Source organism: Paroedura picta, chromosome 12 (genome assembly GCF_049243985.1).
Source record: "Paroedura picta isolate Pp20150507F chromosome 12, Ppicta_v3.0, whole genome shotgun sequence".
Classification (NCBI taxonomy): Eukaryota; Metazoa; Chordata; class Lepidosauria; order Squamata; family Gekkonidae; genus Paroedura; species Paroedura picta.
In genome coordinates this window covers 25,453,688-25,481,412 of record NC_135380.1, presented here as the reverse complement: position 1 = coordinate 25,481,412, position 27,725 = coordinate 25,453,688, and the positions used below count along the sequence as shown (strand labels likewise).

Sequence of the window (27,725 nt, the reverse complement as noted above, 5' to 3'; positions counted from 1 at the left end):
CTTGTGGGCAAGACTTCTGGCGCGCTTGAGAATGCATAAATACCCAGCCATTGGAATGGAGAAGGGCTGAAGCAGAGACATTCCGAACTTTTGCTGAAGGGTCCAGAGATGGCGTCCACTACTTGCCTTACCCTGCCCTCTGGGAGGCGGATGCCTCAGCTTGGCCTGGGGACCTGGCTGGTAAGCACTTTGCTCTGCTTCCTTGCACTCTGCCTCTCTCACTTTGCTACCCACTCTTGGAAACGGAGCATGAGAGGGGAGGAGCGTTTTCCAATAGCTTCTCCTGTGTCCGTCTCTGTGATGGGAAGGATTTGATGCTGCTGTTTATACTCAAGGGATGTGCAGAAGAGGGGAGGTATTGGCGGCAGAGAAGGGATGAATTGGACATGAAAGACATATAACGTGCGAAGGACGCACAGATGCCATATGCTAACAGGAACATGAAACCTTTGCGTCTGTTTTGGGACTCTAGACTTCGCCATTCTGGGCTCATTGGGCCAAACTAGTCATTACATGCATATGCATGAAATGATATCTAATGATCTTCAGAAAGGAGCAAGAAAAGGCATTATGTAATCCGTTTCTTGCCTGCCATGTACTCAGTCCAGCACAGCCCTCCCATTAGCAGCTTTTTCCCTGTAATGTTTTGAATGCCTGTCTGCAATGAAAACCCTCCTGGAGACAAAGGTTTGTATCTTCAGCATTCAGTAGGAATACTTTCATGCTGGTGGGAGATAAGACCGTATTCAGAGTGCCTCATCTTTGTCCTGAAGGGAACAGGCCAGTCCCATCTTTTGATAATTAGCAGTTAACAGGTCTGCCTTTCAAGCAAGCTGGATCCCCAGTCGCCCTCAATGACAAATTACACTCCGCAGTTATTCTCATGTTGGGTATTGCGGATCGGCGAATGAGTTTTTCCAGACCTTGCAAAAAAGAAAAGTGGCTTGGGAACAACCTCTATGCAACTGCCATGCCCAAAAGTGGCAGAATAATTTCTGCAGAACTGGAAAAAAGACAGAAGATGGTACCCAAGGTGCTTCCACAATATTCTGATTCCTTCTTGTGGAAGCATGGAAATTCATCCCCATTCTTTCATTCATGCCAGGTGATTCCCCATTCTTTCATTCTCATCCTTCCTGTTTCCCTTCCACATGCAACTAGAGAGCTTTTTGCTAACTTAACAAAAAATCAGTAGTAGGTACATCATTGAAATGTTATCACCATATATCTAGTTATAATTATTGGTAGAAGAAAAAGAAGAGTTGGTTCTTATATGCTGCTTTTCTCTACCTGAAGGAGGCTCAAAGCGGCTTCCTTTCCTCTCCCCACAACAGACACCCTGTGAGGTGGGTGAGGCTGAGAGAGCCCTGATATCACTGCTCGGTCAGAACAGTTTTATCAGCGCTGTGGTGAGCCAAAGATCACCCAGCTGGCTGCATGTGGAAGAGTGCAGAATCTAACCTGGCTCACCAGATTAGAAGTCCGCACTCCTAACCACTACACCAAACTGATAAAAGCTGACAAAAACCCCCTGTGGAAAGGGAAATGGTGGGCGTGAGTCGATCAGGAAGGAAAATGCCCTTGATGTATGTGAGGAAGTTTGAGAAATGTAGATTTTCCCTTCCATACCGTGGTCTGGTTTGACACTGCTTGTTCCAGAATGGTTGGTGGGTACCCTGAGAAATCACAGAGGGCCACAAGAAGAGTAATGGAACCCTGGGGGTGCTTCCAAAGACCCTGTGCCCACTTGTGAGGCAGGTTAGCGGAAATCCACCGTGTGGAAACAGCCCCAGACAGTGACTGAGCTTTAGTTTGAGAGAGATGTTTCACCTCATAACATTCACACCAGTGGTCACCAAGTGAAGTGTGTTGATAGGAGCTCCAGGGCAGACAAAATGTATAACTAATATTTGGAATTCACTACCATAAGACATAATGGTAGCCAGTAACTTTAATGGCTTGAAAATGTATTATACATTCTTAGGTCGATCAATGGCTATTATTAAAAATGGCCTAAATAGAACCTCCATGTTTAGAGGAAATATCTTCTGAACAACAGATGACGTAGAAGAAGAGCCTCCGTAGGGTTTCCTTCAGACCCTGCTTGGGGGCTTTCCTGATGCATCTGGCTTGCCATTCTTGGAAACAGGATGCTGGAGGAGGCAGGCCTTTGGGATGTGATCCAGCAGGTCTCATCTTATATAACCACCCATTTTGGGTTTTCCATTTACTGTTCAAGGGATTTACTCATAACGTGTGCTTATATAATAGCCTGGTTCACACATAGCCCTGGCTCATAGGCTGTGCACACGCTGTGGTATAAGACAGCGCATCAGCCTTGGGCTTCCTCCCCCATTATCAATCATCTGCCATACACAGGACTGTCTCGGAGTTTTAGAGCCTGATATAGAAGTTTCTTGTCAATTCCAGCCGGGAAGGATTTCAGTGTTGTGATCAGGCGTGTGTTCTTCTGCATTACCTGCCTAAAGATGCATTCCAGTCAGTGAAATTGTGGTGCATAAGTGGAAACTTCTATGTTTCTATGTTCTGGTGTTTTTAGGGCTAAAATAATTATGATGCCAAAATTCCTGGATAGTTGCAGGGGATGCATGGAGAGGGAGGAATCTGGGAAGGGTTTTCACCTAGAATCTATGGGGTACCATAGAGTCTGCCCTCCGAAGCTGCCATTTTCTCCAGGGGAACTGATCTCTGCTGTCTAGAAAACATTTGTCATTCCAGGAGAACTTCAGGCCCTACCACAAGACTGGGAACACTAGTCCTGACCCAGAAAAGAAAGCTGTTCCCTAAGCAAATGTTGAGTCCAGTTTACAGATTCCTACATCTCTATGGCTCACCACAAGGGAAGCGTACAGAAGTTGGCAATTTGCCCCACATATTCTCTTTTTTTCAGTCCCCTTGCCCTGTGCGCACTGACCTGTATGGCCCAGGCTAACAATTTCACCAGATCTCGGAAATTAAGCCAGGTTGGCCCTGGTTGGTGTTTAGATGAGAGACCAGGGTTGCTAAGCAGACGCAGTCATGGCAAACCACCTCTGTTCATCTCTTGCCTTGGGAACCCCAGGGGGTCTCTGTAAGTGGGCTATGACTTGACAGTGCTTTCTACCACCCCTTGCCCTGAAGGCATTGTTTCCCTTTTGTTCCTGGCCAGGAGAGCTAGACTCTGCCAGGTGTGAAGGTTACATTGGCTGAACAGACAAAGGAAATAGAAAACACTCTGCTAGTGCCATTGCCCTGCTATTTTTGGGGAATCTTGCTAGCTGAAATCTTAACCCACCCTGAACAGGCAGGAAGTGCCTTCGGGGCAAGGTAGGAAATGGGATAATGAGAAGATAGCATGAACTGGAACAAGCTAGCCTTTCTTTTTTTTTTACAGACTGGCCCGTTCATTCATTAACCTTCACACAGCCAAGCTGTTATTGAATTTTGGGGCAATCAAAGCATCTATTCTATCTTCTGGTCTGACCCCTGTTAGCTGAACAGAAAGAGGGGTGGGCAGGAGAGGGGCATCACAAGGTCGCTGAGCTCCCTTTCTTCCACACCCACCCCAGACACCACCCCAAAATCTCCAGGAATCTCCCAGCCCAGGATTGGCCATGTTGCCGTCCACCTCAGCTAAGCTCAGATGCTAACATGAGTCCAGCAAGGAGGGGTGGAAGGGATGAAAGCCACAAAAAAGGGTAGGATTTAGCTCTTCTTATTCAGGCTCCCCTGTTGCTTGGCCCCATAAATTCCAGTTTAAAAATAAACACTGTTGCCTTTCATGGCATGAAGAAACTCCTCCCTAAATTCAGATCAGGGCTTCCTCTGCCAGTTCAGAAGATGCTGCTGCTAATGCCAAGCCCCAAGGAGGGAGAGGCCCACCCAATCACGGGAGCCGTCCTCCAAGTCTCGCCTGACTTGACTTCAGCTTACCCATGGTGCTTTGTGGCACAGAAAGCGGGCTGTGTTACCAAGTTGGGAAGAGGGCCCAGGCTGAGGCGGCTTTTCGGCATAATTCGCCTGTGAAGTCCTGACTCCCAGCCCAGTTCAATCCACGTCAGAGTCAGTCCTGCCTTTCTCTCTCGCCAGGAAACCAATTTCCTTTGTTTACGAAAAAACAAATTTCTTCCAGTTGGAGCAAACCTGGCTTGCGGCATGATTTCCTGAGGACAAAAAAAACAAATTCAATCACGCTCTGGAAACTGTAACCCAAACCAGACCTCCTGTGCCCTCAGCAAACGAGTTAACACATAAGCAGGGACTGGGGTCAGTCTAGGAAAAGTTCAGAGGTTAAGAGGAGAGAAAGAGCACCAATGTGGTACTGCCAAGAATGTCTCCGAGGGGAAGGGGGCAAGAAATATTCCGCCCCCCATTCTCTTTCACTCCCCCAGCTTTCAGTGGCAGCTTTAAAAGTCTTATACCACAGACTGAAATTATATTTTCCTCCGTATACTGCATGTGGAAAACCTGCTGCCTTCACCAAGTTTAATAGTCAAGTCACAGCAGCTCCTTCCAGGATTGTTGAAGATGTGAAAAGAAGTGGGCTCTGAAGTGTGTTTTTTTTTTCCTATTTTTCTTTTAAGGGACCATTGTAAGAACATGCAAAAAAGGGTCTTTTTTGATGCTGACCCTTTCCACTGGGCCTCTGTGGGATCTGGGCGAATGTATGACAGGGACAGTGGATGCTTTTCCGCAAGAGCAAAATGTAGCTGGACAGCCTCTGCATGTTGGCGGCAGATTCAGGCCCCTCCAAATGACATCGCCAACATCCCAAGGCTGTCCAGTAGGCAGCTAGCGATTTTACCATTTTTAAATCACGATGCGGTAAATCCAGGAAAGTGGATTTATCACCCTAAAATGAGCAAACCACCAGTGAGCAACCAGTTATCAACCAGGGAAAAGAATGTACGGAGGGGGAATCACGCAATAGTCTTTTTAGCATTGTCCCGCCCTTGCTGCTTGCTCACCTCTTAATTCCCACCCCTTCATCAGTTCAACCTCCATTAAGGCTCTCTGTAGTGGTCCTAAGTAACTTCTGCTGCCAAAATGCCACCACTGCCGTCTAGTGCCCAAGTGCCTCCTTCCTTCCCTCCTCTTGTGTGTCACACCCTTCTGCTCCTCTTCTCCCCTCCCACCCTGCTGGTCCACCCGCCTATCACTCAGCTATTTCCTTTCCCATTTGCCTCTGACTCCTCCACCCCCTCTTCCTCCCCAAGCACTTCTTAAGTGAAGGCGCTGCAACCATGATGTCCGAGCTGTTGCCACGCCGCCTGAGCTGCTGCCTTGGAGTTTGCAATTCTGGATGTGGGTTTACCAGTTTGGTGTAGTGGTTTGGTGTAGTGGTTAGGAGTGCGGACTTCTAATCTGGCATGCTGGGTTCGATTCTGCGCTCCCCCACATGCAGCCAGCTGGGTGACCTTGGGCTCGCCACGACACTGATAAAACTGTTCTGACCAAGCAGTGATATCAGGGCTCTCTCAGCCTCACCCACCCCACAGGGTGTCTGTTGTGGGGAGAGGAAAGGGAAGGCGACTGTAAGCCGCTTTGAGCCTCCTTTGGGTAGGGAAAAGCGGCATATAAGAACCAACTCTTCTTCTTCTTCTTCTTCTTCTTCTTCTTCTTCTTCTTCTTCTTCTTCTTCTTCTTCTTCTTCTTCTTCTTCTTCTTCTTCTTCTTCTTCTTCTTCTTCTACCTTAACAAGATGTTAATGTGATGCTTTTTTAAAGGGGTACATTTTAGCCTGCATACTCCCCCCCCCCCCCCCCGTGAAGAATGACATCCTAAAAGAACACACACTTAACTAGGCTTTGGAAAGTCCCAGAGCACCTTCTAAGAAACAGAGGAAGAATGATACCACTTGTGGGACTTTTCAAGACATTTGAATTTCTGGTATCATTCTTCCCTAGCAGCAGCTAGAGCAGTGCTACTTCTATCTGTGTGTGATTCATATAAAATGGTGCATTGTTTACCCTTTCAAAATGGCTGCTACTGGCTCTATAATGAAATGACATTCCTGATTAAGAAGTCAGTCACTGGATGGATACGCTGTAAACATCTCTTCTTCAGGCCAAGCCCAGAATTAATTGAGTCCAGATGGAAAGATTGGAAAAAAACAGCATTAAGTAATTATTTTAATCAAACAATGCATGCATTACACAGTGATATGGATCAAGTAAAGCATACAAAGCAGAGCTTTGTGCATACAGGAACACCCGAAAAGCATACAGGGGCCTGTACGTTTTCCACAGTGAGGGTGAAAAAACAGTGGGGGTGGCCTTTTTCCTTGAAGAAAATGGCAAAAGAGAAAAGGGGTTAAAATTCCCTCCACTGTCATATTTGAGAAAGAAATCCTGGCAGCTGAATTCATAAAGCCCTGACCTGGACAGCCCAGGCTAGCTGTGTCTCATCAAATCTCGGAAGCTAAGCAGGGTCAGAACCAGTCAGTAATTGTACAAGCAATAACAGGGTTGCTACACAGTCAGAAAATGGCCAACCACTTCTGAACCTGTCTTGCACTGAAAACCCCACGGAGTCAGCTGTGACTTGACAGCAAACAGAAAAGAAAGAAAAGGAAAAGACATTTTTAAAAAGCTGAGTATTTAAATAATCTACTACCTCCTCTATCTCCCAAGCAGCATGGGACTGCTTGACCCCAACTCATCAGAAGGGAAGTAGACAGTATTTTTAGATGTGTCACAATTAAGCAACATACAAGCAGCTTTCACATGGGAAGGTTTATCTGCTCTGTGTTCATTACTGCTGCAAATGCAGAGATGTTGGCTTTGGCAGTGAAGTGTGTTTTGTTCATATTGAGGAACCAGAAGACTTTTTTTTAAGTAGTTTTTAAAAAAGTAATTATTGTATTGCTATAATTGTAATTGTTGTAGCACTATAGCAATTATTGCTTTTAAAAAAATAAATAAAAGGCTTCCTAGTAACATCGTGTGAAGAATGGTTGCCATCAAGGGCAGATGCAAGGAAACTGGCCCTGTGAAGGTGGGGCATTCAAAAATGCACACCCCATCCTGGCAGTGTGCTAACACACTTGGATTATGTTCTTTCAGAAAAGCTAGGTTTGAGTTTGCCAAGGATGGGGGAAATCTGGAAAGTGATTACAGGATGATGTCATGTGGATGCTCCCCAAAACAAGCTTCAGCCCATATGCAAAGGGCAAGAAAGAAAAGTATGTGCAAACAATCACAGGCTGGCAAGAGCAGTGCGTGATCACTTATGATGTCACAGAGGGTGCTGTGATGCAAATTTTACATCTTGTGATATAGATGCTTGGAAGAAGGAGCAAAGCCTAGTAGGAAATCCTTCACTCTCAGTTTCATTTCTGTACCTTAAAGCAGAACGAATTGTGGCCTACCTTGCAGGGCCTTCAGTTGTGAAAGACTTTTTAATTAGTTCCTCTAATTAGTTCCTCTAAAAGATGATTTAGGAGGCAAATTTCATCCAAGCCACACTGGCCAGGGATTCTGTTTTTTGTGGGGCATGATCTGGGCATGGAATTGGGGTCGCTGTGGGTTATGAATTTTCTGCATTCTTCAGGGGGTTGGACTAGATGACCTTGGAGATCCCTTCTAGCTCTATGATTCTATGACTGCTAGCACTAAAGGGCTAAATACTTCAAGTCAACCAATCTAAATAGTTACCAAGACATACCTCCAGTGTCAGACATTGCAATCCTGGCTGTGTTCTCACAAGTGTTGTTCAGAGAAGTACTCCCATACCCACTCTAACCATCCTTTTGGAGTTGAGTGCTAAATCAGGACAGGTTCCACATATTTCCATCTCCAAAAGCATCTCCTGCTAGTTAGAGAGGAAGAAGAAGAGTTGGTTCTTCTATGCCGCTTTTCTCTACCCAAAGGAGTCTCAAAGCGGCTTACATTCACCTTCTCTTTCCTCTCCCCAAAACAGACACCCTGTGAGGTGGGTGAGGCTGAGAGAGCCCTGATATCACTGCTCGGTCAGAACAGCTTTATCAGCACTGTGGCGAGCCCACGGTCACCCAGCTGGCTGCATGTGGGGAAGCGCAGAATCGAACCCAGCTCACGAGGTCAGACGTCCACACTCCTAACCACTACACCAAGCTGGCTCTCAGAGGCTGTTGTGCAGCTGGAAAACAGCCTCTCTTGTGTTTACAGGAGGAGACCTCAACACTCTCCTACGCTCCTGGCCACATCACCAGCCCCAGAAGCCTTTCCCACATGGCAGGCATTTGTACCACCAACACACAGCAAAGAGCCCGTGTTTCACTCAAAGCCCGCATTGTTCCAAAGGCTAGCCGCACTTGCTGTGCAGTGTTATCAGGGCCAGACCACGGAGACATAGGCACCAGCTTTCCGGGATGCATTCGCTGTTTTCCAGCTGAAGCCCATCCTTAAGCAGCAAGTGAACCATACAGCATATAGAGATTCTTGCAAAAGTATCAGACATGCCACCATTTTTTATTCTGTCCCAAAGGCCCATCCAGGGCCATCCTAGACAAATACTAAAATGCACCTCTGCACAAATGTATTTAGGCCAAAATTATATATGCCAAAATGTATCCCTGCACAAATTCATGTGAGCCCAAATTATATGTGTGTGTTTGCGTCTGTGTTTAAAAGTAAGACGTGTTCAAGACACATACAAGAAAGACATAGGGTTTTTAATAGACTGTTGTACAAATATATCAAGCATATAACAGGAGTCTGATAATCTTCCTGTTTCCTCAGATTTTTCAGGCATCATGAATACTGTTGTGAGTTTGGTAATAGCAAAGTCCCATTAACTATTACACATATACAGGAACAGACATCTTAGACAACCAGTGCCCCACCAGTATGGAATGTACAAAACTGAAATCTCCTATATCCAGAATAAAGGTTCTTTTGCATTGCTGTTATATTGAAGAATGTCTTTTCTGCAATCATCAGGAAGCAGAATTAGAGCAATAACTGCTACATCACCTTTTCTATTGTGCCGTTCCCCCATTCTAAACCTGCAACTCCTTATTTACATACGAGATCCGAGTAACGTTGACTTGTGTGTCCCATACCATTTGCATCATTTCCCTCTTCCCTCCCCCCTGTCAGCCTCGCATTCACATTCCTTGTCCACTGCTGTTATCTCCATCTCTGGAGGTCAGAATAACTTTTTAAACTCTATGATCTTAGACCTTTTACTCTTCTTAAAGGAAAAAAAAAAACGATCTCCAGGGCTATTTTACAAAACAGAATCAACTTTCTTCTAGATCAAAGTTTGAGTCCTGTGGGACGTAGAAGACTGAAAAAGCTGTATTTGAGGTACAAGTTTTGTGTGCAGAGACTTTGTTCTGCTGCTTCAGACCACAACACAGATACCCACCTGAATCAACCTTCTTCTAGAGTCCTTCCACTAGGTTTCAAAGTTTTAATTTATAGCAAAACCTCATCACTCCTCTTTTATACATATTGCTGCAAATCTCTTGAAAGGAAGATGAGTAAGAACTCTCAGCAGAACATGGACACTTTAATATTTGGATAGTTTGCTTGGTAGTTTGCGTAAAAAGCCATTGTGATGTATAGACTTCAATTGATGCTACAACCTGGAACTTGTTACATCACTTTAACTCACAGCTCTACAGCTGCATTTTAAGTAAAGACAAAAAGATATTCACAAAGGAAATCTGAAAAGTGGGACAGCCACATAGAAAAAACAGGGCTGCAACCTGAACCCTTTGATCACTTTCACAGACAGTTTTATTTCTCCCATGTTTGTGTGAATAACAACTGAATTTCAAGGGAACTGATTGGCTGTTTTGGCAAAGAATTATCATTGGCTGTATTGGGATGTGTGACACAGTTTACTAATGTAACAGAATCAATTTTTGCTATATATTCCCACGGTCATGTAAGGAGTTCTTAGTCTGACGAAGAGTGCTTGCACTCGAAAGCTCACGCCCTGAATAAATCTTTGTTGGTCTTAAAGGTGCAACTGGACTCTGTCTGTAGCACGATGAGAGAAGAAATCAGTGGGGCAAGTCCTTGCTAAACAGCAAACCCCGAAAGAGGGAAGTATGGCTGTGCTTTCCAGGTAGTGCTTATGGCTCTTTTTGACGGCAGAGCTGCAGCTGTTCTGATCCTTCAGGAAGGACCCCTTGGCCCAGCCAGTTCTTTGTTTACAGGGTTTTACTCAAGTCTGCAATGTGATGAGAGACTGGGGGAGGCCCTCTTAGTAATTACGGCAACTTCTGCCATGACATTTGATACTGTATAGATCAACATATTTTTCCATGCAGCAGTAGACTCGCCTCACATGGGATGCTATTTCTGCTATATATACTGCGAGAGAGAGAAAGAGAGAGAGATCATTGTACACGGGTACAACATCTGCCTTGCATGCTGATGATGCTAAATTTAGTCTTTAGTACAGCCTTTCTCAACTTTTTCACCATTGAAACCCCTAAAGCATTCTTCAGGCTTCGAGAACCCCCAGAAGTGGCATGATCATGCAGACTATGGTTAGGAAGCATAACTGTGGACATGCCCATCTGGGGCCCCTTTCCTTGCCATCCCCTCTAAGTTCCTCATTGGCCATTTGGGGAGGGGTGGGTGGCTCAACATGACCATAGGTGGTCATAAAAAGGTAAAGGTATCCCCTGTGCAAACACCGGATTATGTCTGACCCTTGGGGTGACGTCCTCTAGCGTTTTCATGGCAGACTCAATACGGGGTGGTTTGCCAGTGCCTTCCCCAGTCATTACCGTTTACCCCCCAGCAAGCTGGGTACTCATTTTACCGCCCTCGGAAGGATGGAAGGCTGAGTCAACTTTGAGCCGGCTGCTGAGATTGAACTCCCAGCCTCATGGGCAGACAGCTTCAGACAGCATTTCTGCTGCCTTACCACCCTGTGCCACAAGAGGCTCTTATATATATGGTCATATCACCCAATAAACATTTAACAAATTACAAATTAACTCCCACCCATTCAAGAAACCCTTCCAGGGCCACCAAGAAACCCCAGGGTTTCAGGAAACCCTAGTTGAAAAAGTCTGCCTTAGCATCCGCAGTTAAACTTTCTTAAAACAATTCTGCAAGTTGCAAACAACATACTATGTATTCCAAATTCTCTAGGTTTAACATTCAAAAGAAAACCTTTAAAATCTGTTAACCATGCTAGTTGACATTCTATTCAGAAACCTTCCCCCCCCCCCAAATTCTGATCAATGTGTCTTCTTCTAAATAGTGGTGTTGATGTCACCTTTCTTGCAAATGAGACACAAAAGCTAGGGGCTTGGCAGTTGAGAAAGGAGTGTGTCAACCATAAAGGTGATCCAAGGGGTTGCGTGACTCAAGAGGCCCCGAGTTCCCTTTGGCACCTGAGCCCCAGAGCAAATAAACCAACAGATTAGCTGAGTTTCTTGGCGCAGCCTGGTTGGAGCTTCATGTGAGGGGTTGATGCCTTTTGAATTCTAAAGGGGAAATTTTATATTCAAAATAAGGCTGAGGCATAAGGCTTCCTCTTGGAAAGCAAAGTCTTGTGGCTTTTCAAAATAACAATAATAGAAACACCAGAGCCACAAAACTCCTATTCGATTTTGCCTTGGCGGATTAATATGGCTACCGTCCAAGATGCAATTTTAAAAATCTTAATCGCAAAACTGGAACTCTTGGGAAAGGAATGGGGGCAAATATTCCTCTCCATTTGAATGTGGATGAAAAAAATGCATTCCCTCTGAATTCTTGCCTTGGCCAGTAACTCATGCACTGCCTGTTGAAAAGCCCCAGCAATTAGAGTGCATCAGGCACTGGATCCTACAGCGTCCCTTTAAGAATGGTGTGCATCTGTGTAGACGCGACAGTGTCACAGTCAGGATCTGCTTCCAGCCTTCCTTTAGTATTACTTGGCGTCTGCGCTGGCTGCATAGTAAAGACCACAGTGAAATACTTTGGCAAGGTGTGATGCCTTTGCGCTACAAACCGACATCAGCCTAACTAATATGGTTTTCATCTTTAGAAATCGTCATTATGACAATTATATATGTTTCAGTACTTGTCAGGGGAACTGGAAACTTTAATTCCATCCCTCCCCCCCAAGCACATACATGGAGACTTCTGTCTGGTCTATGGATCCATCTCAACTAGAAAAGGGTGGGAATGTGGTCCAGTGGAAGAGCATAAGCTTGGTCTACAGAAGGGCCTGGGTTCCATCCCCAGCCACAGGCATCAAGTAACAAAGGATGTGATCATGGTCTACCTGGAAGAGCTACTGCCAGGCAGTGTAGATCAGGGGTAGTCAAACTGCGGCCCTCCAGATGTCCATGGACTACAATTCCCAGGAGCCCTTGCCAGCATTCGCTGGCGAATGCTGGCAAGGGCTCCTGGGAATTGTAGTCCATGGACATCTGGAGGGCCGCAGTTTGACTACCCCTGGTGTAGATGATAGCGACCTTGACAGATGCCCATCATCTCATTCAGGATAAGGCAGCTTTGTTTCATCATTGTTCTAATGAATGCCACCTTGGGTGGGGCGGTGTCTTCTGTTCATTTCAGTCTCCTCCAGGTATTGTTCAACATGCCATTGAAGTGGCAGTCAAAAATGGCTACCGGCACATTGACTGTGCTTATTTCTACGACAACGAGGGAGCAATCGGTGAAGGTATTGAGAAGGTCCTCAAGGAAGGTCTAGTGAAGAGAGAAGACCTTTTCGTTGTTAGCAAGGTGAGCAGACTTTTTATACATTGATACGAAGGATGGCTTTTGCCATGGCACACATTGTGATGGGAGGAGCTGGCTTGCAAGTGGCTCTTTCAGTTTATGAAGAGGACAGACACTCTGTGAGGTAGGTGGGGAGAGCTCTAATAGAACTGCTCTGCAAAAACTGCTCTCCATACCCTAAGAAAACTGCAACTGGGCCAAGGTCCCCCTGCTGGCTGCATGTAGAGGAGGAGTATGGAATCAAACCCAGTTCTCCAGGCTAGAGTTTGAGACTCTTAACCACTACACCACACTGGCTCTGCGGTGCTACAGAGCTGTTCGACTGGGAATAACTGGAGAGAAACCCCAGGCAAATTAACTCTATTTGAAGAAGGATGCTCTCATAATTGAGGCCCAAATTCAGTCACATGTGTCACAATTGTACATTTGGTCCCTTGTCCTATGTGCCTAGGTTTGCTGAAAGCCCAGTAAGAGAGTTGTGCTTTCAAAATGGCTTACTTTCAACCTCTTCTTCCACCAAGGAGTCCCTTACCTGACAGAAGCTGCCATCATCCCCCTTGTTATGCCTTTCTCTGGTTTTCTGAATCACCAGGAGGTTGGGGGGAGGGGGTTGGGGAGGGAGTACAAGAAGGAAATGGAGATCTATGGGTCATCTATCGCCTCTCTTCTTACCCTTTCCCTCTGCATCTATTATAGCCATTGGTGTTCAACACTGAAGCACTTGTTCAGCTTAAAGGAGCACAGCAGGCTATCATGAGTGCTATTCTTTATAGAATTTTTAGTAAAAAAAAACCTTCAGTTAACGACACACAAATCACAAAAGTCCTGATAGCTGGGTACAAATTAACAGAACACTAGAAGCAGAATACTAAGGAAAGAATCACAAGGTACATTGCTAGCTAGTTCTATACTTTCACACCAGAGGAGCCTCAAGTATTCCTCTCTGAGAAATGGGTTCAAGATTTAGCATCTTTGGTCTATCCATTTTCAGAGACTTAACACGGAAGTCCAAACCAAGTTAACATGGATATGTAGCCTGAGAATTTTCCTTTCCACCCAATCAGAATTTGGATTGCAGGAGTAAAGGTTTCCCTTTGGGCCTGTTGTTCGACCAATAACCCTAGAAGGTTAGATAAAGAGGCCAAGGTGCCATGCCGGGAAATTCAAACCAGTCCACCTTGGCTTCTCTGATAATGTGACCAAATGGCTAATTGTAGCTGAGAGTCAGTTTCACTTGGTCAGCTCATAGAACAGCATATATCTGTCTTTTTACCTTCTCGGGGGTGCAACATTAGGACTTTTATTGCCGCATCCCTCACAATATCATGAGACTATTTTTCTTCTGAGTGGAGGACTGGAAGATGGGGGAAAGGTCTCCTTAGCCTCTTCTCCAGCATGGTTTTCTGTGAAAGAAATGATACCAAAATCCACAACTCCTCCCTTCCAAGAGGGACTGCAGCAACTTGCCAAACAGCTGAAAAATCCATAATTTCCTATTCTTCACTGTTTTATTTCCAAATACTGCTTCAACCCTCATCCAATCAGTTTGGGTAAGTGAACTAGCGAGCAGCCACCAGATACCAAAGGCCGGTCTATAAGCCATCTACAACCCATACTCTTTGCTCCTTCCAAAACTCTCTCAGTGATGCAACTGCAAAATCCAGAAGGCCAAAGTCTTCTTGGTATTAAATGTTTCTCTGTAGCTCATAGATGAAAAGTCCAACTCACTTCCCAAAGCTTATGTGTCAGTCAACTGGACTCATGGGCATGTTCCTCTCTTGGCAGCTTTGGAACAGCTTCCATGCTCCCCAAGATGTGAAGCCAGCTTGCCTGGAAACCTTGAGGCTGCTACGACTGGATTATCTGGATCTATACCTAATCCACTCCCCAATGGGCATCAAGGTACAACAAGCTTTGAATGGCTGGAGGGAATCAGTGGCAAGGTCCACTGGGAGAGTTGGCCACACTTCTTGTTTCTGACTGCAGCACATAGACTTGTCTCTTGAAACTCCGCAGCAATGCGTAAGTCACAGAAGAAGCTATGCCAGGGCCCAGTTTCCCTACAAACACCATAATCTGAACTGGGGACTCTCGGTGGTTACTCAGTGGAGAGGGAAATATATTCTGTACTTGTTTCATCCATTCATAATTCATGTTCCAGGGAAGAGCCCTAGGGATTAAGATGGATGCTGGCCTGGGAAAAAGCCTAACATAAAGGTTCAAATCCCCTCTAAGCCATAAAGCCATGATCACTGGTTGTTGAAAGAGCTTCCTTGAACCATGAGCAAAGGCAGAGAAAGAAAGAAAGAAAGAAAGAGAAAGATGTATAGACAGATTTATCAGAGGTGATGTTAATCCAAAACAGAGTGAGTGTCAGGCCATGGAATCTGCCACAATGGACAGCAGAGCAAAAGAGAAGGGCAGGTCTGTCTTTTGGAGTGCAATACAATGGGAAGTCTTGTGTAGATCCTGCCCCCTCCACCTCTAGTGCCACGGCTCAGTGGTAGATTATCTGTTTGCACACAGAATGCCCCAAGTTCAGTTTGTGCTAGTTAAAATTGCTAGTTAAAAGAATTCAGTCATAGATGACATAAAAGACCTTGACCTGAGACCCTGGCTGACAGCTTGCAATCTGAATAGACAATCCTGGCCTCGGTAGACCTGCATCACATGTGTTTGTGTGTATATTTTTGCTTGCCACAGAATGTCAAGGGGGACCTTTTGCCACAGAAGGACGGCAAAGTGCAGCTGGATGATGTTGATTACGTGGACACATGGAAGGTAAGAAGCAACCATCACACAGTTGGCCACAAATCATGGCCTGGAACCAGAGGGAAAAGGATGCAAGGAGCTGCCAAGGAGAGAGCCATAGGTCTTTGTTTCATCTTCCTACTCGCCTTGGTGCTGCACAATTGGTTCGCACGTGTATGTTTGGGACTTGATAGCTGCCATGTGTGTGAATGGGCCATTGCACAAGCAGAACTTTCATAACACCTCACCCCCACCAGCTGCTTTTCAGTTGGGTTGGTGTGCAGAAAGTGCACCATCTGACGTTCCCTCATCTTCCTCCCTAGCCTCTTGGCACATTTGCAGAGAGGTCTCCAAAGCACTGTCCCCCTAACAGAGCAGTAAAGAATGGGCGGCATAAAATTCCAAATAAATAAATACATAAAATAACTGCTAGCCACACTGGTCTAGGCGTCACAAGCCCACCTGCTCTTGGTTCTGTTGATGGTGCTGCTGAGCATGTGTCCCTCCGAGCCACTGACGAGTAGCCATCCCATGACTACTGTTGTGCTTGAGAACTATCAACCTCCATGTGAATTTTGTGGTATTGGGGGGGGGGGGAGCAAGAAACCAATGTTCTATGAAAAGTAAAAGGGGTAAGTCTACAACCTGAAGAGATCATGCAAACCAAGCACATTTGCATACACTTACGTCTCACTTTTAAAATAATGCTGAATTATTTAGGCTCCTGCTGCTCATGGGGAGCGGCTGTCCTATTCCAGGCACTGACCCTGCACCGTGCCCAGCTCACCGTGCCCAGTTTTGAAAAACTCTCCTGTTTGTTTGCTCCAATCAGATATTGGAAGCTAAGCAGGGACGACCCAGCTAGCACTTGGATAAGAGAGCTCCAAGGATTTGGATGGAGTTCCTCTCAGGCAGGGGTAGTCAACCTGTGGTCCTCCAGATATCCATGGACTACAATTCCCATGAGCCCCTGCCAGAAAATGCTGGCAGGGGCTCATGGGAATCATAGTTCATGGACATCTGGAGGACCACAGGTTGACTACCCCTGCTCTAAGGAACACGAGGGGTTATGACATGGGGGCAGGCAATGGCCAACCCCTCTGAATGTCCCTTGCCTGGCTACACTGCACACGCCACGTGAGAAATAAATAAATCTGCATACAACTTGAAGTGGGGCATGCAAAAGATCATAACTGCCCCTTCTGCGACTAAAAAAAATACATGATTTTTCTAGATTCAAATGAGTAGCCATGTTGGCCTGAAGTAACACAATAAAATCAGAGTCCAGTAGCCCCTTTAAGACCAACAAAGATTTATTCAGGGCGTGAGCTTTCGAGTGCAAGCCCTCTTCGTCAGATGAGGCAACTCCAATGTTCCCTCTGTCACAATTTCCCTTTCCAGTCATGTCCCAAGATATACTCTTTGACACATGTATTTGCACCCTAGTTGTTTTTTCTGAAATGATTCTCAGGCATTTGACTATTGCAACCCTCCCCCTACTCACATGCTGCAGTGCTGCTGTGCTTGCACAGAAATGCACAATGGAGTCTGTTAGGAGCAAGTCTGGTGATGCATCTGTGGGGACTGCAAGGCTGCGCGCTTTGCTGGAGTTCCTTTCGTCTGGCCCTTCTTGCCCCATCCCCCTGTCTCAGGTGCATCACGAGCCTGACTTTGCAAGTGCTGCCAGTTAATGGCTGAGAACTGGAGTGGCTTTTCTTTTCTTGTAGGCCATGGAGAAGCTGGTGGACGAAGGCCTGGTGAAAAGCATCGGGGTGGCCAATTTTAGCGAGAGTCAACTGGAGAGGTTGCTCTCTGGAGCAAGAATTAAGCCTGATGTCCTCCAGGTAATATCTCTGTTTGATTCCAGACTGTGAGCTAGTACCAGAGGGAAAGTGTTGGTGACATGTCGGAATGCCCCACACCTCCCCGGCTTCGTGGGATGCCCCCAACTCCCCACACCGTTGGAAGGCTTCTCTGACTGGAAGTTGCTTTCTAATGTTAAGTGTTAGGACACTCCAGCAATATTTAAATCACACTGGGTCTGTGTACCACCTCTGGGGTACGGAGGAGAGGAAAACGGTACCCGTGTGGATGGAACCGGGAAAGATCCAGACTTTCTTGTCCACATCTGAACAGCCCCAGGAGTATTGCTGCAATCTTTCCAAAAAGCTGGCCTGAGAAAGATCACAGCAAAGCTTGGGAAAAGCTGAAAGATGCATGAAAGCACCACACTACTGTGGAGAAGCAGGTAACTGGGGGCCATTTCGCACGGGGATCTTTGTTGCAAATTGGTCACTGAATGAAAAATCGCCATTTAAAATAGTGGAATTCGTCGTTTTGCACACCTGGCTTTGTAGTGGAATCAGTTGCGTTTTTTAGCGTTTCCCACAGGCTTCTGGTCTCGGCAGAAATCGCAAGAAAGGAAGCGCTATTGCCAAGCTCGTCCCGCCCCTGGCCGTCAAGCAGCCAATGGGCAGCCATTAGCATGCTCCCAAACAGCCCCTTTCCCTTTAAGAAAGGTTTTAAAAAAAAAAAAAAAACAGACCCATAGCAACGAATCTAGGTAGATTCCTTGCAACGGAGAGACCCATCCAGCTGCCTAATGTGAGCTGTCGTTTGATTGTATGATCGTTGGCACGCTGCCTCGAGTGATAAAAAAAAAATCCCCCCCCCTCTCACGGGCCCGATTTTCGGCTGAATTAATGTGTAAAAAATAAAGGGACTTTATTTCAGCAAACGGGCTTTTATGTGGTTTGTGCTTAGTGACTAAAGGTGAAGGACTGAAGCCAGGGAAGCCTCTAAACAGAAAGAGGCTCGCTGGTGCGTTTATCCCCGCTCGCTCCGAGAAAAAAAAATGGCGATCGCTTCGCCGGAAGTTTGGAGGACAGGCTCAGGAGGAGGGACTTTGAAGTACCCGCAACAATGGTAACGCACAGGTCTTTAGCGCTAGTGTTGCAGATTGGTTGCAGGAGTGTATCGCTATCCGGAGGGTGAATCCACTTTTCTGGATTCCCCTGAAAGCGCTAAAACGAAGCGCTTTTTGCTGATCGGTTTCAGGAGTGTTGCAGATTGTCTACGACGTCGTGGGTAATGCCAAATTAGTAGCGTTTTCAATTAGCAACCATTGTGCTATTTTTAAGCCGTGCGAAATGGCCCTAAATATACTTCCTCTTAGCAACAGAGCTGGACCATCAGCTGGCGGGGAAGTAACTGGCATGCAGAGAAATTCATGCAGCTCTGCATATGAATCCGTTCTCAGCCACTAAACATAAGGCTGCCTAGAGCATAATCATTCTGCGGAAGACTTTTCTGCCCCTTCTCCACTCCCATTTCTTCCGGTGTCTTTGCAGAGAGGCCTCCAGTTTCGTTTGGCCTGGATATTGCTTGAGGCAAGAGGATTACAGCCTGGGAAACAGACACTTTCATGGCTTCAGGATAATCTCTAACCCATTTGTCTCCTCGACAGGTGGAGCGGCATATTTACCAGACCCAGATAAAGCTGATTGCCTTCACCAAGGCCAAAAGGATGGCCCTCACAGGATACAGCCCCCTGACATCTCCAAAGCGTCCTTTGTAAGACTCTGCCCTTTGGGCTTCAGCTTTCTCTATGCTGTCTCTATTTTGGTTATTCATGGGCAGCAGCCAGCCCACAATGGCACCCTTGGTCACTTTTGCAAGAATTTCAGCTTCTCTTCTTATCAGACCTGTGAGTTTTTCGACCTACCCACCTGCCTGCCCTTTCCTGGGACTTGGCTACCATGCGGTCTTAGCACACAATGCCTATGCAGTTGGGTAAGGGAACATGGTGCCAGGAGCCATCACATCTCCAGAGCGCACAGGCAGGGCCAGATCACCACCCGAGAGGCCACTTAAGCAGCAAACCCACAGAAGGTGACACCTGGCAGGAGGTGATCGGCATGGTTTGTGGGCCACCTCCCAGGCTTTCGAGGCAGGCTGCAGACTTGAGGGCAGATGGAACAGAGGTGCTTTCCCACTTGCACTAAAGATCTTGCACTCCAAGATCTTTCCCACTTGCACTACAAGTTGATGGTTTGCTTGGGATAGCAAATGAGCTGAGCTGGCCCTGTCTAAGCCAATGGTCAGAGAGCAGAAGAGGGAGATTTGTCCAACCAGTGCCACTGAGTGCAAAGCTGTCTACATGATCTACTAAGCAGGGTAAAAATTACCACTGGGCCAGCTTTTTCCCAGATCTCTGATTTTCTCTACAGGGATGAAGGTGCCATAAGGTATGCCCTAATGCAGAAAATGCCCTAATCCAGTGGTCCGTAGGTCCTCCTTGTCCTCCTCCCTGGCTGCTCCCTTGAGGGCCGCCCTGCCACTCTGTCGCTGGCTCACCTTTGGTGCTCTCTGGTGTCCGCCATGACTGGGGCTCCCCCTCAGCGTGGCACTGCACAGCTGCTCCTGTCAGCGCCCCCCAGTGGGCAGCGGGAAGTCAGGGGCACTGGCAGGAAAGCAAGCAGAGCAGGGGCTCAGGCAGCGGCGGCCCCCCCCCGCCCCCCAGCCTCAGTAAAATTGTGAAGCGTTGACCGGTCCCCGGTGATAAAAAGGTTGGGGACCACTGCCCTAAACCAGGACCCAGACCATCAAAAGCAAAATAATTTGAGGGAATTAATTGGTTGAAAGGCAATCAATTGTGCAAGCATGCACACGCACACACATATGCTCACACACATCACTAAAACCTCATTGTGAAAACAGCTTTTGAGAAAAAGTGGGACTTATAATTTAATAAGCAAAACCAGCCATTCCTGTGTTAAGTCTTGCTGAGTATTTGCATTTCTTTCCACACGTACTCCTGCTGGAAACCAAAACTGCTTAACAACTAAGCCTGCTTGCAGTCCCGTGGGGGAAAACTTGCTGTTGCCATTAGAAATGTCTATCCCATCCATATCAATCCAGGAACGCTTGAGTAGGTTCATCCACTGAGTCAATAGAATGCAGTAGAACCAGCCAGTTTGGAAGAAACGTGTTCTCTTCTCTAGCCCTCCAGGTAAGCTGGATCCCAAGAATGGCATGGAAGACCCAGTGGTGAAGGAAATCGCGAAGAAGCATGGGAAATCTCCTGCTCAGGTAAAATGACTTACTTTGGTTAGAATGCTGGGATCGCAGGGGGACCTTTCACATACCCCAGGGTTTGTCAGTAGGCAGCAACTGGAGACCGTTCGATAATATTTCGGGTATGCGCACATTTATTTGGGAGGACTTGCAGGGTTAGAAATAGCAAGCAAAACAATAAGCAATTAGTTCAATCATGTGTGGGGTAGCCTCTGCTGGGAGCCTGTCCTTATTCCCTGCTCCGTGTAGTCAGCTCTCAGAATATTGCTGGAATCAGGTGCTAGCTTAGGCAAACCTCCATAATAAGTGAAGGGTATGCAAGATGATGGGACACAAGGCTATGCAGAAGGTTTACTCCGCCCCCCCAAATAAGATTGAATGAAAGAAATGATGCAAAAGAGCTAATTGAATCAATGCAAACCTATTCACAACGATACGAGATAGGAAAATGATAAAGAGTTTAAAAATTCAAGAAAAAGTGAGAAAAAACTGATTAAGAAGTTTCACAGAAGTTGTAGGATGCCTTGTAACTGTCTTGTATCTGTATTTACAGGCTTCCTCGGGAGGTGGTGGGTTCTCCATCTTTGGAAATTTTTAAACAGAGGCTAGATAGCCATCTAACGGAGAGGCTGATTCTGTGAAGGCTTAAGGGGTGGCAGGTTACAGTAGATGAGCGATAGGGTTGTGAATGTTCCTGCATAGTGCAGGGGGTTGGACTAGATGACCCAGGAGGTCCCTTCTAGCTCTATGATTCTATGACTCTTTACAAATCTTGTGCAGGGACCTGCTTTAACGCCATTTATCCTCATGCCTTTGCCGTCTCAGTTTGATGCTCTGGTACATAAAGGGCTCTCCTGGTGGCTCTAAGGATGCCTTTAGATAATGAGACTATGGAGGTAGCAATAAATTAGGAAGAGGACTATTGATCACTACAAGAAAGATATATCAAGAAGCATGCGTTATGTGTAAGTGTGGGCTCATGTGCAAACGTGCAAGCCCTTTGTAACAAGGAAGACGCCCAATTCCTCTGTTGACATGAATTGCCAAGGCAGCTTTTACGGACTTCTTTGTCAGGCCACTCAGGTTTGCTGTGACCACATCAGAATAGTCGTTACATGGGTTGCAGTTCCTGAGTTCCTGGGATCTGAGTTCCTGATACAGAGACGGATGCAGGAGTTTAGAAGGTGCAGCCCCAAGAATTACAAACTCCAACTTTTCCTTTCTGATGTCTTCACAGATTTTGATCCGCTTTAATATACAAGCTGGTATAGCCACTATCCCAAAGAGTGAAACACCTGCCCACATCATCGAGAACTCAAAGGTAGAGTATAAATTATTTACTTCTACCTAAAGCCTTTCCTATGAGCCTCTTGTGGCGCAGAGTGGTAAGGCAGCCGCCTGAAAGCTTTGCTCATGAGGTTGGGAGTTCGATCCCAGCAGCCGGCTCAAGGTTGACTCAGCCTTCCATCCTTCCGAGGTCGGTAAAATGAGTACCCAGCTTGCTGGGGGGTAAACGGTCATGACTGGGGAAGGCACTGGCAAACCACCCCGTATTGAGTCTGCCATGAAAACGCTAGAGGGCGTCACCCCAAGGGTCAGACATGACTCGGTGCTTGCACAGGGGATACCTTTAAAGCCTTTCCATTCCTGAGATCCTGTGGACTCGAAGGTTGGTTTGACCAGTCCGGTTAAAAGCCCCAAAGGTGGGGATACTTTTGGAAAAATGGATATCGTGTCTCTGATTATTGTTCTGGTCTACATCACTGTAAATAAAGTGTTGTTGATGATTTAAAAATTAGATCCTTATAATACACTAGGGGCCACACCCGTTGCATGCAGGAATACAATGGGCGCTAGATGGGGGGGGGGGTGTGGAAGAACTCTGCCAAGTTCCAGGACCTGGCAAGGCTGCAGGCAGCTGTTACAGAACTCACCAGCAGGGGGAAGCTGTCACGCAGCAGGAATCTACAGCCGCCAAGCCTCAGAGGGAAGTGGAAGGAGGAGGGGAATGGTCAGGAGTGGGGGACGGAAAGCAATTGGCTGGCTGCTGGACAGACAGGCAAACCGGCTGGAGGAGGAGGCACTCAGGGGCAGGGCAGCTGCCCTGAGTGGATATTAAGCGCTGAGTGGCACTTAAGCCATGAGACACCCTCCTTAAACTACCCCAGTTTTCTAAAAAAGGAAAGGCAGGGTTGCTTAACGAATAAAAGTCAGCTTAGAGAGGTGCTGGTTTAAGGGCTCAACTCCAATTGAGATCCATGTCTGGTACTACCTGAAGCTTCTGGTTCCAGTGCGATTGGATGTCATGAGGCTGTACTCCATCCTTGGGCCACTTTATTTTAAAGTCATTCTATTTTATTTTAGTCCTTTGTTGTTTTCTGTTTACTAGAACCAGAAGCAACTTGTAGATGGTCCCTTTGAAGGCTGGGTCCTCAGATGGGAGAAGGTTGATCTTTCCAAGCAGAAATTTCTGTATGAGACCACTGACGATCCCACCAAAAAGCCTGATGAGGCTTTGTTTTTTCTGACCAGATAAGAAACTTGAGTCACAATCTTGGCCACTGAGGAAAGCTTTTGAAAACGAATCAAATCCAGAAGTCATTTTTGGCCAGACTTCAAGAGAAACAACTTACAAGACTTGGAGTGTTTACATTCTTGCAGATAACTTTTAGTATCTTATTTGTAGTCTGTATGCACAGGTATTATCGTGTTTTGGCCATTGCTTACCTGTGGTGCTTTGGTTATTTATTTATTTAGCTTCTGCTTAAATCAGCTTTACCTTATTCAGTTCTTAGTTTTTTCCGTTCTCCCTCCTTTTTTGTTTTAGTTGATAGACTTGGTGGCAAAATCTCTCCCCCACCTCTCTTGTTTGAGTGTGGTTGGAGTGGCCCGAAAAGTTAGAAAACCTAGCAGCAAGGAAAGCCTTTGAGCCGCCCAGCCTGGTACTACCAATATATTTAATCTTCTTTAAAAAGAGGCTGAAGGGAAACAAAAAATACTTTTGGCAGGTATCTGGACTTATACCAGGCCATTTTCTCGTCATAATGCCCCCCCCCGGGGGGGATGTAGTTCTTTGCCTTGCTGTGGGACTGCATGTGACTAGCAAGCCGGGTTCTTCAAGAGGAGCTTTTGTTTTTGTAGGTCTTTGATTTCTGCCTCACAGAAGATGAAGTTAAAAAGCTGGAATCTCTCCATTGGGGGGCACGGGCTGTTGCCTGGGACATCGTGGGGTATGTTATGCACTTTCAAAAACCTTGCTGAAAACATTTGGGTACTTCTAGAAGCACTGCACAGAGCAAAATGCAACGTGGTACACATAGCGGCTCCCCAGCTGCTATGGGGGGGGGGGTGCTGGGACATCAAAACGGCCCAGAGTGAGCCGAGTCCAGCAGCCCTCTGTGGCTTGGCCTTGGCCTCCTCTGATGTTAGCGGGCGGAGATTCACCCATCACCCCTCCTGAAGCTCCATTGGCCAGGATTGGTGTCGCTCATTCCTGTCCACTAGTGCAGAGGTCTCCAACCCCCGTTCTGCAGCCCAGTACCGGGCCATGGTACCGGGCCGCCAGCGGCCGCGCCTGCCTTCCCCTCCCCCCGCAGCGAGAGGGGAGGAAGAGGCAGGCGCAGCCGCTGGCACGCCAGCAACGCAAACGCGCACGTGCGGAGCCGCCGCACATTCGTGTTTGCGCCCCCTGCTGGCGAAAACGTGCATGTGCGGCTGTTCTGCGCATGCGCGTTAGCACCACCTAGTGGTGAAAACGTGCATGCGCGGCCACTGCACGTGCACGTTTACGTGCAGCTGCTGTGGCCGGGCCGCCGGCTCTCTCCCACCCTCAGAGGCGGTCCCCGAATACAAGAAGGTTGGGGACCGCTGCACTAGTGGCCCCATGAGGCAATGTCCCCTGAGATGTTTCCTCTGTAAACTATGTACCTTTGGCACCACATTCCTTGCATTGCTAGATGGCCTGGGGTGGATTTCTGTAAATGGGAGTCATAGGCACAGTGATGAAGTCAAAGGCCTGATGCCACTGTCGGAATTCAGGGAGCCCGAAGCCTCCCTGGTATTTTTATTGCAAAGACCTAACATGGCGACCCTGGTGGCATTTGTCCAGTGAAGTCATGTGCTGGGGCACAGGGCGGGGGTCGCTGTCTAATGGCATTTCCTCTCCCAAGGTGGATTACATACAAGAGTAGGGTGGCCTGCTGGATTCATCAGGGCTCCTCAGCACCCCATTCATTGCTTATTTAAGGGAAGTGCCTCTCCCCTTTGTAACTGAGAGCTCGATCTCTGCCAGATGGCCGGTGGAACCCATCAGCCATGTGAACTGAAGTGACCCTAGGTTAGCAAGGGTGGAGATATTCCACAGAATATTGCTGAGCGATGATTTCATCTTAGGTCTCAAGAGCAGTGAGGAGCCAACATTGGGGGCCAGTCCACAAGATTGGGTAGAACTGCTCTAAAGCACAACGGGAGCAATATGGTTTCCAAAAGTTGATTGACATACATTATTTTCATTCCTTTTTGATGATTTCATTTGTTTTCATTTTCATTTGTTGTAATGGGAAACACATTTCCAACTCCAACTTGTTTTCCATCCAAACTGGAATGAAATTTTTAGGAATCGTACTACTCAAGAGACCATCTCTGCCAAGTTTCAGACAGTTGGAAGAATCCCAGTTTTCTAGGCAATTAAAATGATTGTGATGCAGGCATTCAACACTTGGAGAAAGCTGGCATTGTTACAGGGCAGGCAGAGGGGGAAGCCCTTGGTCAAGCCGAGCTACACAGTGGGCAGAGGCAAGAGTCAGCACCCCACAGAGGCGACAGGGCAATGGAGCAGGCAGGATCTAGTACCCTAGGAGCCTCAGGAAGGTGGGCGGAACCCCAAGCCACTACACCAGCTGTAACTGGAAGGAACACTAGAAAGACAGCCTGATATAATTTTCTGTTGCAAGATCTGTTTAAAGGTTGGAAAATTTCATTTTTGATTTCAATTTCATCTCACCTCCCTCCCAATCTAATTAGCCTCCATCCAACTCTCTAAACCAAGCTGCCACTCATCAGGAAGCTAATAATGCTATCATTTAAACTATGCTATGAATGTAATGAATCAGGGATTTTCTTTTTTGTTTTCCATTTGTTTTGAAATGCATGCACATTATTATTTATTGAGCTTTTCCACGTTCTCATTTTACTCACTGATAAATTCCTGTTTCTGGGAAACCGGGTGTTGTTCTGCATGTGTTTTGTTCCCTCTAGTTGATTCAATATCACACCTGTTTATTTATAATTGTCTCTTTTGTTCTAGGATGGGTGAGCATAAGTACTACCCTTTCAAGACTGAGTAATTCTCCTCACCCCTCTGCAAGTGATGCCATACTTCCCTGCAATCCAAATCAGCTTTTCGCATTTCATATCTAGCTCAGCCATGTTGATTTTTGCCAATGCAGAAGCTCCTGGTCTTCTCTGGGCAACGGGACAGCAGCAAAAGAAACAGCAGTGACCAGTGATGATTTGTATCTCCAGGGAGATTTGGAAGGGGCTCAGATATGCATCCAGTGTTCACCTGGCCCTGATATTTGCCTATGCTGGACCCCTCCATCCATCCACATAGCATGAGAAAGCTATGTGGAACTCTGCAGTGCTGAGGCCAGCATGTCCCTAAGAAAGAGGTAACACCCCTGGGGACATTTCTTGTACTTGCAATTTAGCAGCAAAATGCCAGATTAAGAGCAGGAGGAAGCAGCTAAAGAAATGCAGCCAGAGAAATGTGCATTCAGGAAAGGCAAATTGAATTGTAAGACAGATTTTATATACAAACTGAGCTGGCTTTTTTTTTATAAGGGCAGTGGTATTTTTATGTGCTGGTGAGAAATGCTCTGCAAGTTTATCTGGGAGTGCTCCCCCCCCGGCTTGTCTAAATAAAACAGCTGCGTTTGCCAAATCAAATGTGTTCTGTGTTTTATTCAGCTTTACTAGTTTTCTGATGTAGGACCAGTCTTTCATAGGACTTTTTTTACCCAGCAGGTGGAGAAATTATTGTACGGACTGTTCAGCCCAAAGTTGTGTAACCAGACATTAAGATGCTGAATGCTTTTAACAAAGATGGGGCCAAAAGAAAGTTGCAAAAGTCCTAGGGAATTTAGTGGGACAACTTAGAATTGGGGGAGGGGGGGGGCACAACTGTACTACTCAAACAGCAGAAGCAGAACTGTGCCATTCTTGGGGGCAGAAACTTTACTCATCTATGTGGACGGCAGGTCAGTGCTGAGCCACAGCAAAACTTGATAGTGAATTAAACAAAAAAAAAATGTTTGCAGCAGTGCTGGTCCAAAATCCAATGCCAAAATCCAGTTACAACTCACACGATATTAGGACTAACCAAAATAACACAAAACTGCAAGCTTTCAAGTTCATTGCAACTTTTCATAAATGTTACAAAATAAAAAAGGGGTGTGTTTCAGGTCATGATTTTAAGGTCTTTTTTACCCCTGCATTCCTGCCCATTACACTAGCCTGAAAGAAGTTGTACCATGGTGCCTTTCGTGTCAGGCTGCACTCTAGTTTCTAGGAGCAAGAAAAAAACAAACGGTGCCTCTCTGCTGAAATGACCAAATCCAGCCATTTTCCAAGGGAGATTTGCAGAGCCTTTACAGGATGATAACAATGACTTGGTAGTCATTGTACTAACAATTCTGGAGATAAATTTAAGGTGATCCATAAGGTGTCACGTCAATTAAAGCTAAATTGGGTCGTTTAAATTAATTTAGATTACAGGAACATCGCAGGAAGCTGCGTGTTCAAAATCCACTGCCGTGTTGAGCTGGCTGCTTCTTGTGACTTAGGGATGCAGAGGGAAGGGCTGCTTGTTCTCTTTTGTCAGGTTTCCATCAAAAAGGCGGCCAGGGAACACTGGAGAAACAGCCCTGTAGTTCCACCGGAGGCCAAACACTGCCCTCTAGTGTCACTAACCAACACTGTCTTACATTCACAGCTCCATCCATGTTGCAAATTTGATGGGCAGGCCCCCAAACGCAGCTTTCCTCCAGTTTCCTCCTCACCCCTCTCTAATGTGCATTTCAACTTACCTGTGCCCCAATGATATTAGGACCTGTATTTTCTTGGAATCCTACATCACATCAATGAAATGATGAGAGACGAATGTGGCTTATGGTAAGAAGGTCGGTTCTTATATGCAGCTTTTCTCTACCCAAACGA

General features: G+C 46.5%; 1 protein-coding gene across 1 annotated transcript; it reads left to right on the top strand.

Annotated features, from left to right (window-relative positions):
- Positions 1-26,435, top strand: LOC143821367 (1,5-anhydro-D-fructose reductase-like). The gene is made up of 10 exons (XM_077305251.1): positions 1-180; positions 12,519-12,686; positions 14,469-14,585; positions 15,387-15,464; positions 17,162-17,278; positions 18,901-19,007; positions 20,438-20,525; positions 21,748-21,831; positions 23,652-23,740; positions 25,816-26,435. Exons 1-10 carry the CDS (start codon positions 109-111, stop codon positions 25,853-25,855), a joined length of 960 nt encoding a protein of 319 aa, XP_077161366.1. The 5' UTR covers positions 1-108; the 3' UTR covers positions 25,856-26,435.
- Positions 26,436-27,725: the final 1,290 nt, after the last annotated feature.

What these genes read in the sequence shown, in the direction of transcription:
- LOC143821367 (XM_077305251.1), top strand. Translation starts at nt 109, where the DNA reads ATGGCGTCCACTACTTGCCTTACCCTGCCCTCTGGGAGGCGGATGCCT. An exon ending in ACTCCCCAATGGGCATCAAG is followed by an intron (nt 14,586 to 15,386) that starts GTACAACAAGCT and finishes TGCTTGCCACAG; the next exon opens with AATGTCAAGGGGGACCTTTT. An exon ending in GTTGCCTGGGACATCGTGGG is followed by an intron (nt 23,741 to 25,815) that starts GTATGTTATGCA and finishes CTTTTGTTCTAG; the next exon opens with GATGGGTGAGCATAAGTACT.